This window comes from Aethalodelphis obliquidens, unplaced genomic scaffold (assembly GCF_003676395.1).
Source record: "Aethalodelphis obliquidens isolate GAN/ISIS:26980383/991018 unplaced genomic scaffold, ASM367639v1 scaffold6, whole genome shotgun sequence".
NCBI classification, from domain to species: Eukaryota; Metazoa; Chordata; class Mammalia; order Artiodactyla; family Delphinidae; genus Aethalodelphis; species Aethalodelphis obliquidens.
In genome coordinates, this window is record NW_020837950.1 from 5373028 (window position 1) to 5389666 (window position 16639).

A 16639-nucleotide genomic window follows, 5' to 3' on the forward strand; every position below is an offset into this window, starting at 1 on the left:
CTAGATACATGGTCAGTAATATTCAATCTTGCTGAATTATTAATGGTTAAAAACGTATTTGATCTCGATTCATGCAGATTTGGGTTAGGACTAATGAGCAAAACAAGAATGAAATCTGGATAATGCCCTGTCCACAACTACTCACCAGTATTTTATCACTGTATTAGGCACTCTTTGCTTAGAGTTCTAGGTCAAGGTGAGTTCTTGCCATGGTAAGAACAGCCCTTTGGAATAATACCAAATTAGCAGATACATTAAAAAAAAATCAAGATGGAATATCGTTATAAGTTCATATACTCCTGAAAAACATTTCAGAAATAGATGATTTGCTCTTCCCTGAATGTGATTTGTAGTTATTTGTTCATTTATTAGTGTGATTTGGTGACTAACCTCATTTCATGCTGTAAAATGCACGGAGGAAAATCTCTTAGGAATGCTGCTTCTCTAAATGGATAGCTGTACTCTAAAATGTCATACCATGTACTGAGTTGCTTTGTAATATTAAAACCATGTTTCATTTTCCTCTCCTACTTTAGGTCTTGGGAGCAGATGGTGATACCATGGGTGATGATTGCTCTCAGAAGCTGGCGACTGTGAATATTCTTCGTTTCCTATTGCTGGTCCTGATTCCATGTATCTGTGCTCTCATTGTCCTGCTGGTGATCCTGCTGTCCTTTGTTGGTAAGTGATGCCATTATTAAAGATAAATGAAGTTAAAATTAAAATTAGCATGATTTATAAGAGCTGTTACTTTTTTTTTTTTTTTGCGGTACGCGGGCCTCTCACTGCTGTGGCCTCTCCCATTGCGGAGCACAGGCTCCGGACACGCAGGCTCAGCGGCCATGGCTCACGGGCCCAACCGCTCTGTGGCATGTGGGATCCTCCCAGACGTGGGCGCGAACCTATGTCCCCTGCATCGGCAGGCGGACTCTCAACCACTGCGCCACCAGGGAAGCCCAAGAGCTGTTTCTACTGCTCTGGGTGGTGGTTTACCATTGGAGGATCTTTCCCAGCGGGGAGAAATCTGATTGTATTTGCATTTTCAAAAGACAAAAGACCTGGATACACTATAGGGGGCTGGAGGCATAAAGAAATGAAGGCAGGGAGACAATTTGGAGACTGGCGATTATCTAAGTAAAAGATGATAAGGGCTTAGATGAAAGCATTTGGTGCACTAAAATCAACGGAAATCAAGACAGATTGGATTTTGGCATGAGAGAGAAAGAGAAGTCAAGGTTGACTCTCCGATTTCTAGCTTGGGCAACCAAGGTTGATTCTGGTGCCACCTGTTAACGTAGGAAGTAAAGGCGGAGGAGAGGGATGCAGGTAGATGGAGGGCAGGCTGGAAGTTCAGTTAGGACATGTTAAGTTGGAGAGACTTGTGGAACAACGAAATACAGTGAAATCATAGTTTAAGGGCATTTATGGTGAGCAAGTTCAGCAGTGCAAGCTGGGCCAAGAAATGGAGGACTGTAAGAGTCCAACACCTTACCTTCCTAAGGGAATTTCAAGGGAAATGGTGAGTCTGTGTGATTTCTGGCTTCTGTGCTGACTTTAGAATTTAACTCTCACCCCGCTGGAACTATCCAGAAGGGAAGCTGAGAAGGGAGCCTGAGTGCAGTTATGAATGTGGGAGTCTCAGTGGAAGCAGCGCGAGTAGATGAACTGTTAGGAGAAAGGGCACTGATTAAAAGCTGGGGGCATATGGGTTTCCCTGGTGGCGCAGTGGTTGAGAGCCCGCCTGCCGATGCAGGGGACACGGGTTCGTGCCCCGGTCCGGGAGGATCCCACATGCCACGGAGCGGCTGGGCCCGTGAGCCATGGCCGCTGAGCCTGCGTGTCCGGAGCCTGTGCTCCGCAACGGGAGAGGCCACAACAGTGAGAGGCCTGCGTACCGGCAAAAAAAAAAAAAAAAAAAAATCTTTGGACATAGCCCTGGAGGATGCCGGTGTTTAGGGGAGACAAGGAAAGAGGAAGCATCAAGAGATACCGGAAGTGTTGTTGGAGAAGAAGGAAAGGAACCAGGAAATGCTGGGTTCCACAGAAGCCAAAGGCAGAGAGATGGTCAGAGGTCACAGGGTGACAAGTAAGAAGAGGACAGAAAATGCCTCGGCCCAGGAAGTCTGCATGTTTTCTATTGGGGTTTTAATCGCCCTGCTCCACGTGGTGCCAGCTCTGGCCTGCTCTCCGGCTAAAGGCAGGACAAAACCCTGAAACTCGCCTCTGCCCCTCTCTTCTTCCAGGACTCGCCTCCCCCCCAGACTTGGCCTGCTTTTGTTTCCTTTCCAGTACCGTCGGGTCGTTGCTTTTTTGTGTTTTGTCCAGAGTTTATAGTTGTTATGTCTGGGAGGGTCTGTCTGGTAGACGCTCCCTCAGTCATAACCCTGTCGTCTTTTTTTTTTTTTTTTTTGCGGTACACGGGCCTCTCACTGTTGTGGCCTCTCCTGTTGCGGAGCACAGGCTCCGGACGCGCAGGCTCAGCGGCCATGGCTCACGGGCCCATCCGCTCCGCGGCATGTGGGATCTTCCTGGACCGGGGCACTAACCCGCGTCCCCTGCATCGGCAGGCGGACTCGCAACCACTGCGCCACCAGGGAAGCCCCCCTGTCATTTTTAACATTCTCATTCTCAGAACACTGTGTGGAATGGCTCACACACTGTGAAGAATATTTCCTTTTAATCTCAGGGTGGAATGCTAATATAAGTTTAAAACCCATTTTTAAGTGCTTCAGAGCTTAGAGGCCTCTGAGAAGAGGCAGGGTGCTATTAAAACAGTGCTTTAATGGGGTTTATTTATATATTCATTTAAACATTTTTATCACTTTATTGAAATTTAATTTACACACCATACAATTCACCCATTTAAAATGTGTAATTCAGTAATTTTTAATATATTCACAGGTAATTTCAACCATCACCACAGTCAATTTTGGAACATTTTCATTACCTCAAGAAGAAACTCTATTCCCTTTTAGCTGTCACCATCCCATCTTTCTGTCTCCCTGTGCTCCAGCCCTAAGCAACCACTAATGTACTTTGTATCTCTATAGATTCCCCTATTCTGGACATTTCATATGACCATATGTGGGTTTTGTGACTGGCTTCTTTCACTCCACATAATATTTTCAAGGTTCATCCACGTTTTAGTATCTATCAGTACTTCATTCCTTATGGTGAAATAATACTCCATTGTATGGATTTACCACGTTAAAAAAATCCATTTATCAATTGATGGACATTTTAGTTGTTTCCATCTTTCGGCTATTACGAATAATGTTGCTCTGAACCTTCATGTTCAAGTTTTTGTGCGGACATATGTTTTCATTTATCTTGGGCTTATACCTAGGGGTAGATTTTTCTTGTATCACTTATATGAGATTAGGAAGTGAACCAATTTGTAACCATTTCTTAGTGCTATTTTGGCTTATATGTAGGTAACCTTTAGAAAGTGGGTGTTTTCCAGACAGTCTTCAAAAGCATTCTTTTCATAGGTTCTGCACCAGATGATTTGATATAGATATATTAAGTAATATCTGCCCAAATAAACATTTCCTGTTTTATAACTGAGATGTTTGTTGTTTTAATGAGCGATAAAATCATTTTATACCTTTGTTTAAAAAACCTCGTTAGATTCTGCTTGCTTTTAAGAATGTTCTGTTTGGTTTGCGCTTAAAATCCGTGCTCTTTCAAAGTTTTGTAGTTATTTCTGGGTCTGTAAGGGTTGCTAAGGGATGTTGGAATGCCACATAACAGGAGCTCTAGCTTCAAAAGGCAAAGAGATAATAGAAGTTTATTGATTAGGAAGAGATAATAAAACCTTATGCTAATAAACACAGATGCACTACGCGTTTCTAATTTTGTCTCTTTGGGCTTCTGGCATGCGTAAAGTCAAGATGGCAGAGATTTCTGAAGATAAGAGAGTTGGACTTTCTGAATAATTATTTCAGCAGCAGGCTGTAGAAAGGAGCAATAGCAAATCGTTTCTCTCCTCAACCCCTTAAACTGAAGCTGGAGCTACAAAGGTTTCGTTTAGTTTAATTTAGTTTAGTTTGGACTCTAAAATGAAGATTCAGGTATTTGAAGGAAATTGAAGAGAAAAATGAAGAGTAAGAAAGGTACAGTATTATACCTGGGTTTTTATTTTTCAGTTATAGTCTAATACTGAAGGGCCATGTGACCTAGAAGAAAGAATTTAAAGCTCAACGCTAGGAGGTCTGGGTTTAGCATCTTACTCTTCCATTTACTAGATGGGTGACTTTTGGTCACATGCTTTACCTTCTCTGTAAGATGGGGAATATAATTCTTATTCATTTCAGAGAATTGTTATGGAAGTAAAATGAAATATCTGTGAAAGTGTTTTTATTTATTTATTTTAGTTTAAAAAAATTTTTTATTTTCTATTGGAGTATAGTTGATTAATAACATGTTAGTTTCAGGTGTATAGCAAAGTAATTCAGTTATACATATACATTCTATTCTTTTTCAAATTCCTTTTCCATTTAAGTTAATACGAGTATTGAGCAGAATTCCCTGTGCTATACATAGGTCCTTGTTGGCTATGCCGCGTGGCACGTGGGATCTTAGTTTCCCGACCACGGATCGAACCCGCACTCCCTGCAGTGGAAACGTGAAGTCTTATCCACTGGACCACAGGGAAGTCCTGTTGGTTATCCATTTTAAATATAGCAGCGTGTACATGTCAATCCCAAATTCCCAATATATCCCTTCACCCCCGGTAACCGTAAGTTTGTTCTCTAAGTCTGTGGGTCTGTTTCTGCTTTGTAAATAAGTTCTTTTGTATCATTTTTTTAGATTCTGCATATAATGGTATCATATTGTGAAAGTGTTTTTATAGGTGACAACATTCATTATGAGAGTAAAAAATTGGTTTTTGCTTATGAATATTATTACTAATATTAGATAACTTATTAATAAATAGTTCTCTTACACTCAAAAATTAACCAAAAATGTCCTTATCTCATTTTAACTCTATCTGTAAGAACTAAAATCTGTGAACTATGACCCATCATCATAGTAGTCCCATAATTTATAACCCCATAACCCTACAACCAAGCCACTGCCATAGTATAGTTTAATTGCTAATAAAGTAGCTAGGAAGAAATAAAGTTGACCGACTGTTGCATTTGCAGTGTGATGCCAAGTTTCACTTGACTGTTAGGCTCAGGCCTGAGAGCCACTTTCAGAGACTCATTCAGCTCTTATAAGAGCTAAACTAGCAGTTTAATTCTTCCATCACATGTTGTGCTTCCATCACAGGACTGCAAGAGTCAGCTAGTACCATGGAATACTTGATCAGACCTTGGACTGATATCTGCCTTAAATTGTTTATAAATAATATAGAAACATTATATATGCAACACTTAAAGTAAAATTATGTTGACATGTTGAGCAACATCGAACAGACATAAAATAGTAGATATAATTTGATACTGTTTATTCCTTTATTGAATGCCTGTGAAATTTGAGGCAGTATCCTATGGGACTTGGGCACAGCCCTGAATCAGCCTATCCTCATGGGCTTCCTAGTTCAGTGAAGGAGGGACACCTAAAAATGACCACACAGTTGATTAGTTACCACAGAGGTAACTCCTATGCAGGAAGAGAGTTTCTTTGAGACAAGGTCTGACAGGGTCTGAACGTGGTCTGGGAAGCCTTCCCTGAGGGGGTGGTGCTTTAACCATGACCTTCACCATGAGAATTTTGGAGTGGGGGAGTGGCGTGATTGAGCTGGTTGGGGATGTTAAAAGGTTTTTTTGACACCTGTCTAGAGAAAGGGTTGACGTGGGTAGAGAATGTGGCAGGGGAAAAAATAGAAAGTTATTTCAAGTATCTTATAAATGTGCTTTGGAGTATGGTCTGCACTGATTTTTTTTTTTTTTTAAGCAGAGGTCTTCTTAGAAGCCCATATGATTTAAATTTATTTATTTATTTATTTTTGGCTGTGTTGGGTCTTCGTTTCTGTGCGAGGGCTTTCTCTAGCTGCGGTGAGCGGGGGCCACTCTTCATCGTGGTGCGCGGGCCTCTCACTCTCGCGGCCTCTCTTGTTGCGGAGCACAGGCTCCAGACGTCTGCACTGATTTTTGCAAACTATTATTCATCTCAATTTCATTTCATCAAAGGTATGGTCCCCCCACATCTCATTAGAATGTTCTTAACTTTTTTCCCCAGCTGTTGAAGACTTGGTTTCAAAGTCTCGTCCACTCATCCACATCTAAAATAAATTTTGTTTTAGCCTTAAGCTTAAGAATGGCCTAAGGTTACTATTCCTAGTTTTCTTAATTCTATGTAAAGTCTATGTGGGACCTATTAATTTTTTATTTTTGTCACGCATTGAAGAAGAAAGAAATTATAGTGGTGGGGAGTATAGGAAATATGGTAAAATTGTTTGTTTTTCTTGAACTCAAGAGAAATATTCCTCTATAAAAGTGACTTTCCTCTTCAAAAATGCTAGATGAGCTGGAGATCATTGAACTTAAATATAGTTTTTCTCTTACCAAATTTCTTAGCAGCTTGTGGCTTTTACAAGAATTTGGAATGATAAGAATCTTAACTTCCTAACTTATAGTGTTGTGTTTTGAATATCATTTTAAAATGGAAAACCTCCCAGATCCTGATTTCTTTTCACCAGAACCTTAAGATTTTCCATGCTCTTTTATGCCCTGACTCCACGTTCCTTATTTAATTCTCCAAATTCCTTTAATAATGCTGGTCTTCTGAGCAGATGCAAAAACATAGAGTTTTTTTTTCGTTAATTCCTTAGGCCTGAGGCCTTCCTTAGGCCGTCTACAACTTTTATTTTTCATTCTCTATTATCTATTGTATCAGTCAGGGCAGGCTATGCTATGCTGTGTAACACAAATAATTCTAATATATTAGTGGCTTCACAACAACGAAGGTCAGTTTCTCATTTGCAACATGTGCTCTGCAAGATATTTTTTTGTTAATTCCTCAGGCCTGAGGTTATGCATTATGTCTGGAGTTTTGGAAAGGGCAGTCTAAAGCCTTGCACTCGAAGTATAGTCCGTGGATGCAGCATCACTTGGGAGTTTGTGTGAAATGCAGAATCTGGAATCTTGGGCCCCACTCCAGACCTGCCAATTTGCCTTCTAATGAGATCCGCAGGTGATTTCTATGCTTCATCCAGTCCTTAACCCACTGCAATCTGACCTTCTCCTCTTCGTCTTCTTTTCCTACTACTAAGTCTGTTCTGAGGCCCCCAATGTCCTTTTTTTGAATGTGCATAATTTGGAACCGATGTGTGTTTGAACAAGAGTTTGAAACGGAGAGCCTGTGCTTTCTCTCTGTGTTTGTTTACATCTGGTCACAATGAGCATGCTCATTTCTGGTGCCAACAATGCTTTCTTCCACTCAGATGTGACGCCCAGATATCATCTTGCTCAGTCTTGACTACTCCCTTCTTCTCGAAATGCTCTTCTGCTTTGCCTGGATATTATCATTTCTAATTTTCCTTCTATTTCTGGCGGCTCTTTCTCTGTCTCCATAAGCTCATCTTTCTCTACCTATCCAGTAAATTTGGGGGCGTCTGTCCTAAGCTCTCTTCTCACTTTGCACCCATACGTCTCTAGACAATATCATCTTCTCCCATGACTTCCTTCATCATTCATGCATTCAACAAGTATTTATTGAGACCTTCACTGGTGCCAAGCATTCTGCTGGGTGCTTGAGATGCAGGCATGCCTAATATACCTTCCGACCTTCGAGGAGGCAGACAAGAAAACAGACAGTTTCACTTGAGTGTGTATGTGGTATATGCAGAGTGTGCTCTGGGAACACAAAGAAGATGCACATTTGTGGGGAAGTCTGGCAGGGCCTTCTGGAGGAAATGTTTAGATTGCCCCGGATTTAGACTTTCTTCCCCTTGAATGTTTCATAGCATTTTTTACTCAATGTATTTATAATAATTACAGTAACAAAAGGAAGCTTCTACAACTTTTATTTTTCATTCTCTATTATCTATTGTATCAGTCAGGGCAGGCTATGCTATGCTGTGTAACACAAATAATTCTAATATATTAGTGGCTTAACAACAACGAAGGTCAGTTTCTCATTTGCAACATGTGCTCTGCAAGATGGCAGGGAGGGCTATGCTTATTCAGGTCATTAAAGGACTACACTGATGGACCAGCCATCATCTTGAACCTTTGTGGTTATTGTGCCAGAAAGAAAGAAAGAGAGCCCTGGAGTAACTTCTATACTTTTTTTATACTTTTAAAAAAGTATATAATGCAGCATCACTAATTATAATCACAATGCCGTACATTAGATCCCCAGAACTTACTCATCTTATAATTGGAAGTTCGTACCCTTTGACCAACATCAAAGATATCAAGAGACAGAATGAGGCAAAAGAATGTAACCCCAGCATGTGCCCTAGTAGAATGGGAGAGAATTGAAAATATTTGATGAATAGCACTAACGCAACCACCCCATCTTGGTAAATATCTTCATTTACCCAGTAATTCAAACTGGAAACCTTGAAGGGACCTCTGACTCTTTCCATTATGTTCTTACAATTTTGCCTCTGAAAGCTCTCTCCCAAATGTTCCCTTTGTTCTCACTGCTTTTGCCTTGACTCAGTCCTTCTTTTCTCACTTGGACTCTTGCAATAGCCTTCTAACTGTCTGCTAGACTTAGCCCCTTTCAAGCATCACCCTGTTGCCAGAGTGATCATTATAACATTCTACCCCATTTAAGACTCTGCAAAATTTCTCTATCACAACAAGATCAATTCCAAACCTATGACAGGAATACCCTTCCCAGTCTGGTTTCTACTTCCTTTCAAACCTTTTCTCTTGCCAGTCCCCTGTGTGCCAGCCATGTTTAACTACCTGCTAGTCAGCTTTTGCATATTTTCCCCTTTGCTCTATCTAGAAAGTTCTCTGTTCCGTATTACTACCACTCCCTCTTCCCCACAAATTTTCTAGGCTCAAACCTAGAAAACCCCTAATCATCTTTTAAAATTCACATGGAGGATCTTCTTCCCTAAGAAACCTTTCCTGACTTTCTCAAATGGAATGACAACTTCTTCTCTAATTATTGTCACCGGATTGTCCTATGCATATCATTCTCAAAGCATTTGTATCATGGTCTGTAGTTTTAGGCTACATGCCTGTCTCCGCCAACTAATCTATAAACATCTCGATGATAAGAAACTCTTACTAAATTTTGTAATTTACTTTCAGCAGAGAGTAAATACATAGTTCCTGGCACATAGAAAATGCAAAGTAAATGTTACCACATGGCTAGAGATATAAAGATAAGGAATTAATTTCAAACTCATATCATAGGAAAATAAATTTTTTTAACATGCAGATGACGGTTGATTTTTTTAACTTGTATACTTTGTCCAAAATGAGAAGGGTGTGTGGGTGTGTGTGTATGGGTATGTGGCATGTCCCAACTCAATTCTTGGGTAAAGTTAAATAACTTCCGTAAGCTTTGGTTTCCTTCCCTCTGAGACTTCATAAAGAAGAGTTAATTATAGCATCTGTTTCATGGGATTGTTGGAAGGCTAACTCAATAAATGCCCATAGTAAGGATACTTAGTAAGGTGCCTGTGTTAGTTTCCTATTGCTGCTGTAACAACTTGGTAGCTTAAAATAACACAAATATAGCACCTTAGAGTTATGGAGGTCAGAAGTCCAAAATTGGTCTCACTGGGCTAAAATTAAGGTGTCGGTAGTACTGTATTCCTTCTGGAGGCTCTAGGGGCCAGTCTGTTTTCTGCCTTTTCCAGCTTCTAGAGGCTTCCTGCGTTCCTTGGCTTGTGGCCCCTTGCCATCTTCAAAATGAGCAATGGCCCATTGAGTCTTTCTCACACTGCATAGCTCTGACACACACTCTCTCACCTCCCTCTTCTGCTTACAAGGATTCCATGACTACCGTGGGCTCACCTGAATAATCCAGGATAATTGCCCCATCTCAGATTCCCTAACTTACATCTGCAACATCCCTTTTGCCATGTAAGGTATGTAAAGTAACCTATTCACAGGTTCTGGGACTCGGGATGTGGACATCTCTGGGGGGAGCATTATTTTGCTGCCACGGTGCTCAATCCACTCATTGTAAATGATCAGTAATACTTGACTATTATTGTTGGAAATGCAGACTGTTTCTTAAACATTGTTAAATAGAGCTGTGTTATAGCTGAAACACTTTTGAGCCATACAGCCTTGATGTAATGTGGCCTTCTATTAATAACTTAGCATGAAAGAGTCACAGTTATTTTACTCCAAAAGTGGGTTAAGTGATTCACTTTTGAAAATTACCTTAGCCATTTTATTATGCTGGGATGCACTTAGAGTAAAAGGAAATTGGCATTTATTTAAAAGTACCTTAGGACTTCCCTGGTGACGCAGTGGTTAAGAATCTGCCTGCCGATGCAGAGGATACGGGTTCGAGCCCTGGTCCGGGAAGATCCCGCATGCTGCGGAACAAATAAGCCTGTGTACCACAACTACTGAGCCTGCGCTCTAGAGCCCGTGCTCCGCAACAAGAGAAGCCCCCGCAGTGAGAAGCCCGCGCGTTGAAACAAAGAGTAGCCTCCCGCTCACCGCAACTAGAGAAAGCCCATGCGCAGCAACGAAGACCCAGTGCAGCCGAAAATAAAAATAAAATATAAAAGTACCATAGTAGCCCTAAGGAAGACAATTTTACTTTCATTACTATTACTGCGTAGTAATGACTAACAGTTATTGAGATCTTACTGTATGCCAGGAACTGTTCCAAGTGTTTATGTATGTATTGACTAATTTGATCCTAATGGCCGGCCCAATAAGGGGAGGTGCTTTGATTTTCCTTATTTTATGGCAGTTGAGAGTTTGCCCAAAGTTTCAGGGCTAGTAAGTAGTGATGGGATTTAAACCCAGGTGGTCAGGCTGTAGAGTCTGTACTTTTAACCACGGCACTGTCAAAATAGGAATGTGGAAAAGGATGGGGCAACACTGAAAGAATGAACACTCTACTTTGGGCTGATATCTCTCAGCATTTTTGTAGCTCATCGTGATGTAGCTTAACAGTATTTAGTCTTACTGAATTCTGTCTTTTGTGCTTTTAAAGAATGCATAATAGAGGACCAACTGTGAGCTGAGAGTTGGTTAGTTTCCAGAGATACTTGAAAACAAATGGTCTAGTCAGTTTAGGCTTTTAAAGACAGGTCCTTTAGGCTTGTCGTCTTTGTCATTCTCTCAAAAATATAGTTTAGGGACATTAGCTGCAGCAACGACCGTATATCATGTGTTATCTTTCTATTCTGCCAACTTGCTTTGATATGGAGAGTTTAAGAGCCAGGAAACTGCTTTTTTTTTTTTTTTTAAGGAAGTTGTTTTTCAAGGCAGTGTTTCCTGAAAAAGCTGGTGTTTAAAGACTATTTTAGAGTAAACAAATATTATTAGCACTTTCACCCCTATGGTTAGGTGAAAAAGTTAAAGGAAAGATTATTAATAAGGCTAGTCATTACAAACAAAATGTTAAGAACAACTGTTGAAATATTTCATACGATAAGGAACTCCCTTTAAGTGAATTACACAGGGATATAACTGAGGAGTTGGCATTTGCTCAAAGTGTGTTGATAGAGCTGGATGCTGACTTACAGGGTCAGTGTGATAAGTCAATTGATTTTATGGGTCTTATACATTCATTATAGCCATGTTAGTGGAAATAACACGTTATGTGCAAAATCTCTATGCCAAAATTAGCAAAGAAGAGAGCAACTAATAAGTGAAAAATAAAATTATATCTAATTAGTAAATTTTTCTGTATGAATAAAATACACATTATATAGAGAACAAATCTATCGCATACATTTATCTTGATCTAGGATCAATTCTAAATCATTTTGAAAATCAACAATTAAATGAAATCTTTCATTTCACCTACTGCATTTAATATTTATTCATAATCACACAGTTTGGGGAGTGTGTTACCTGCACCACGTGGTCATGATTTAACTTTTACACTCCACCTTTTTACTTAGAATCCTGTTGACCTTAGTTAGCTAGAAAACAGCTTCTTTTCTATTTTGATTTGTAGTTAATGTTTTCCAAGTGTCAAGCACATGGAGAGAAATATTTTCTGTAGACTGATATTAAACATTTTATTTATATTTCTTTTTTTTTTTTTAATGGTCCATGGGCTGTTTGGAAAAGTGAGAGCCAAGTAGAGCATTCACTGTAAATGCTTTTAGGAAAAAAAAGTCTCCCTTGGGTATTTCTATAATGGGTCAATATCACATTCATTTATTTTAGTGGCATACTCAACCAGAGTGCTATATTCTGGAAACACTCTGTTGTCTATTTTGACTGAGTTAAAAATACATGATCTCTTTCAAAGTTTTCAGATTTTCTGCCTAAAGCTAAAGCTAGGGGATTCCCAATAGTCTTGGGTTGGACTCTTTATTTTGTCCATGAATAAATACCTTGAGAAAGTGACCAGTTGATAGTCTTAGTTTAATGCCTATTTCTTATAATCAAATTTATAGCTTCTGGTCGAAGATGAAGATAATATAGTTTCTTCTTTTAGTTTTGCTGGAATTGGAGTTTTACTTTTTGGGGGGGGGGTTTCTACGAGTGTTGGGAAATATTTGAGCCCTATTATTTTTATTATCTGTTGTGTGTCGTTCACTGAAATTTAGTGCCAAGTGTGGAGAAATAGAAGGCCGCAGGTAAGCTGGCATTGTTGTCCTTTGTGGAAGGTAGAAAGATAGGGAGAGCTTGTGTCCTGGGTACTGAGGAGCCTAAAATGATGTGTGAAATTGAGACACTGAGAAAGCAGGAAGGAAACACTGTAAGATTTGCCGCATTTTATTTGTGGTGAGTCCCAGGTGAGGTAGAATTGCCCTAAATTCTTTGGGCACTAGGAAACCTGGATGGGAGACTCAATTTCTAAACCTTTAGCTCTTGAGAAGCAATAGCCACCTCACAGGGTTATGTGATCTACGACAGAAGAGAAACTACTGGTTGTCTCGAGAAGTGGGTGGTCTTGCTGGCCATCATTTTCTCTTTGCGTTTGCCTGGGAAAGCAGCTCTAGAGTTTCCCTAATACGTTTTTTAAAATAAATATTTCTAGACAATTCTCTAGCAGTCCAGTGGTTAGGACTCTGCACCCTCACTACAGGGGTTACGGGTTTGATCCCTGGTTGGGGAAACTAAGATCCTGCAAGCCATGCAGTGCAGCCAAAAATAATAAATAAAAATAAAATAAGGGGCTTCACTGGTGGTGCAGTGGTTGAGAATCCGCCTGCCAATGCAGGGGGCACGGGTTCGAGCCCTGGTCCGGGAAGATCCCACATGCCACGGAGCAACTGGGCCCGTGAGCCACAACTACTGAGCCTGCGCTCTAGAGCCCGCGAGCCACAACTACAGAGCCTGCGCTCTAGAGCCCGCGAGCCACAACTACAGAGCCTGCACGTCTGGAGCCTGTGCTCCGCAACAAGAGAGGCCCGCACACCGCGATGAAGAGTGGACCCCGCTTGCCTCAGAGAAAGCCCTCACACAGAAACGAAGACCCAACTCAGCCAAAAATAAATAAATAAATTTATTAATTAAAAAAAAAAAAGTAAAATTAAAATAAAATAAAGTAAAATAAATACTTCTAGTAATGTTTTAAAATATCTTTGTTTGGTCTTTCAGGAACATTAAAAAAAGCCTATTTTAAATCAAACGGGAGTGAACCTTTGGTCACTGATGGTGAAGTCCATGTGTATGATGTTATTCTTCCAAGTACAACTCATAACGAGAGCACCGGGACATCTACTGCCAATCCCACCCAACACATTCCAGCCTGGACTATGGAGGCTTCTCTCCCAGGGGACCAAAATCACAGGAGCACAAGTAAGTCTGAAGGTACTAAATAGCTGGGCCCTTTAATGTCTGTGGAACCCACAGGTAGATTTTTAAGTGTGCTGATGCTCTTAATCACAGTCACTTACTGGTCACACAGGAAAAGCTCTGCTCCCTTATCTAGCAAGCATGTGCCCTGTTACTAAACATGAAATGCCCTCAGCTCAGCCATCCAGATAGGGACTGGAGTAAGAAATAAAAAGGTACCAATGCCATTCAGTGTTTCTGAGACATAAAAATTTATGCTGCTTGCCCCAGTATGACAGTGTTGATTTTACGGTGGTTCTGTTTTTTAAGTTTTAAGTTACTTATTTTGAGATGGTTAAATTAATAAGTAAACTAAGTTACTTATTTTGTTATTGGTGCCTTGTGGCAGGTATCCTAATTCTGTGGTTCTTCGAGGTAATTTCGCTGTAAGCATCTTTGCCTTAGACATCTTTGCTGTAAGCATTTCTGCCTCATAATTAATTGGTTGTAAGGCAATTTTACCATGAAAGATATAAAATGAAAGAGGGACATTTAAAAAGACATAATGAAATGTGAGAAATGAATAACAATTAAAAAGACATTGCTAAATACAAAATTTTTGAATATGTTTAAAATGTGTGTAGGTTCATGGTGACACTGCACAAATAATTGAGTTTATTTTGTGAGTTGTACCTTGTCTTCCAAGTCTTCTGTTTATAGTATTTTTATACACTTTTTTTTTGCTTGTTGATTTGTCTCCTCGTTCAGCATTGCACTCTATCTTTTTTGCTAAAATTTGTTCCTTTGTTAAGAGAGGTATCAGTTTCCAAATACTAGGATGCATATTTGTAACTGAGTTCTGTATTGCGCTGTGAAAGCCTTCTCCACTGGTGTTTGTTCCTCGCATACTGTCACATGTCCGTTGATAGACTTTCCAAAGTTCTATGGGAAATGTAGGTTCAGCTCTGCACCTCTGGGGCCCTCAGCCTCTTTCTCCTCCAGTGCAGTGTTTCAAGATAAGAAAGCAAATCGTCTTCTGTCAGCTCAATAAAGCCATCAGTAACGTCTCTAACCGGAAGAAATGATAACACATTTCAACCCGTTGAAACCAAACTGTCAACCAGGTGGTTTACTTTCATTGCAAAATTGCCTTACAGTCAATTAGTTATGTGGTGAAAATGTTTGCAGTGAGATGCTTACAGCGAGAAGTGGGAAGACCAGGCACGCAGTTCAATAATCGAATGCCAAGGGATTTGACAGGAGCTATCCCTTCGTTTGCTTTCGAGGTGTCTGTGTGTTCTTTCTCATTTCCTGGTTTTATTGGCTATGCAATTTATTTTACTTGTTGGTGACTGACAATCACACCTTGAGATAAATGGCATGGCCAAAACTTCTTTTTGAGGACACATGGAGATATTTGTCAGTTATTCCAGAAAAAGTGCTTGCAGAGAGAGAGAGAGAAGACAGAAAGGATGGAGATGGGTCCAGTTAGATGGCAACAGATGATATGCTCCGGAATGTGGCTCTATCCCTCAATACCCCTCCAATTTTTTTAGTAAAGTTACTAACCTTCCAGAATGCTAGTGGGAGTGGATTAGTGTGGAAAGTTACCTAGTCAGTGCTGATAAATCATAATCAGAGCACAGTCACTGTTAAGAGCTTTCTCTGCAGTTGTCTTGAGTCTTACTTTCTACTTCCTAAAACAAGGTTATGTGATTGAAAATTACCCAAAACCCATTCATCCCTGATCACTTTCTTGTTTGTTGCTCCCTCCTTCCTGAAAACCTCCAAAGGGAAATCACATCTTAGGTCTAGGACAGAATATTTATTTTCATTCTGAGCCAGGAAGGGAAGGATTAAGCTGACTCTTAAGCTATCATAGTATGTTTGCTAGTATCTGAAGAAACGCAGGATTATTCTCTCTCTCTAGCCCCAAAGAGTCAGAATGTTTGGCTTCCGTTGTTTCATGGAGTACTGGTAGATATTAACTGTTTCTTATGCTTAAGAGTTCACCAGCGATTTATACGGATTCATATTCATTACCTGACGGTAATACTACAAACCCAAATTATGCTAAGTAAAATTTGTTTTCCTCAAGAGTTTAATTTTGAAGTCTTTAATATTTCAGTCATGTCTTAAGCACTTCATTATTCTTTTTTTTTTTTTTTACATCTTTATTGGAGTATAATTGCTTTACAATGGTGTGTTAGTTTCTGCTTTATAACAAGCACTTCATTATTCTTAGGGCAGTGTTTTTCAACAAAAGGGCAGAAGTAATTTAAGCAAAAACTCAGTCCAATTAGTGTGGTTGCAATTATAGCAATTGTTATTTTCTTTTACAAGGTGGATTTGTCTCTATTTTGAAAGTTCTGTCATTTGTTAAGATTCAAATAGAGGTGACGAACACATACCCTGAAGAGTAAAGAAACATATGGTCCTTGCTGCTCAGTTTGGAAGTTTGATGGGAGTCTGTTTGACTCATTTTCTCTTCCTATGGGTAGAACATTGCTTGAGAATATGAACGTAATTTGACATGTAAAGGAAACCCAGGTGAAATTAGAATGATTAAATGTAGAAAGGTCAAAACCTTTGAAAATGTGTCATTCTGTCTTGTTAATGTACTTGACAGTTAGCCTTGGGCTTTACTGTCTCACCACATAGGCCCTCAATAGACTGTCTATAATAACTAAAATTATTTATTGTTAGGGATTTGATAGTTTTTCATACACTTCAGTAATACTGCTAGTCTGTGAGTATAGAGCTTTTGATAGTTTTCAGGGCAAGTTTGAATA

General features: G+C 39.8%; 1 protein-coding gene across 1 annotated transcript in view; it reads left to right on the top strand.

Annotated features, from left to right (window-relative positions):
- Positions 1–542: 542 nt before the first annotated feature.
- The window catches only part of CORIN (corin, serine peptidase), a 216063-nt gene continuing 199966 nt past the window's right edge, over positions 543–16639 (top strand). The window contains exons 1-2 of the mRNA XM_027103039.1: positions 543–681; positions 13671–13871. Of these exons, the coding sequence (XP_026958840.1) occupies positions 561–681; positions 13671–13871 (322 nt within the window). The 5' untranslated portion in view covers positions 543–560. The remainder of the gene's footprint in view (positions 682–13670; positions 13872–16639) is intronic.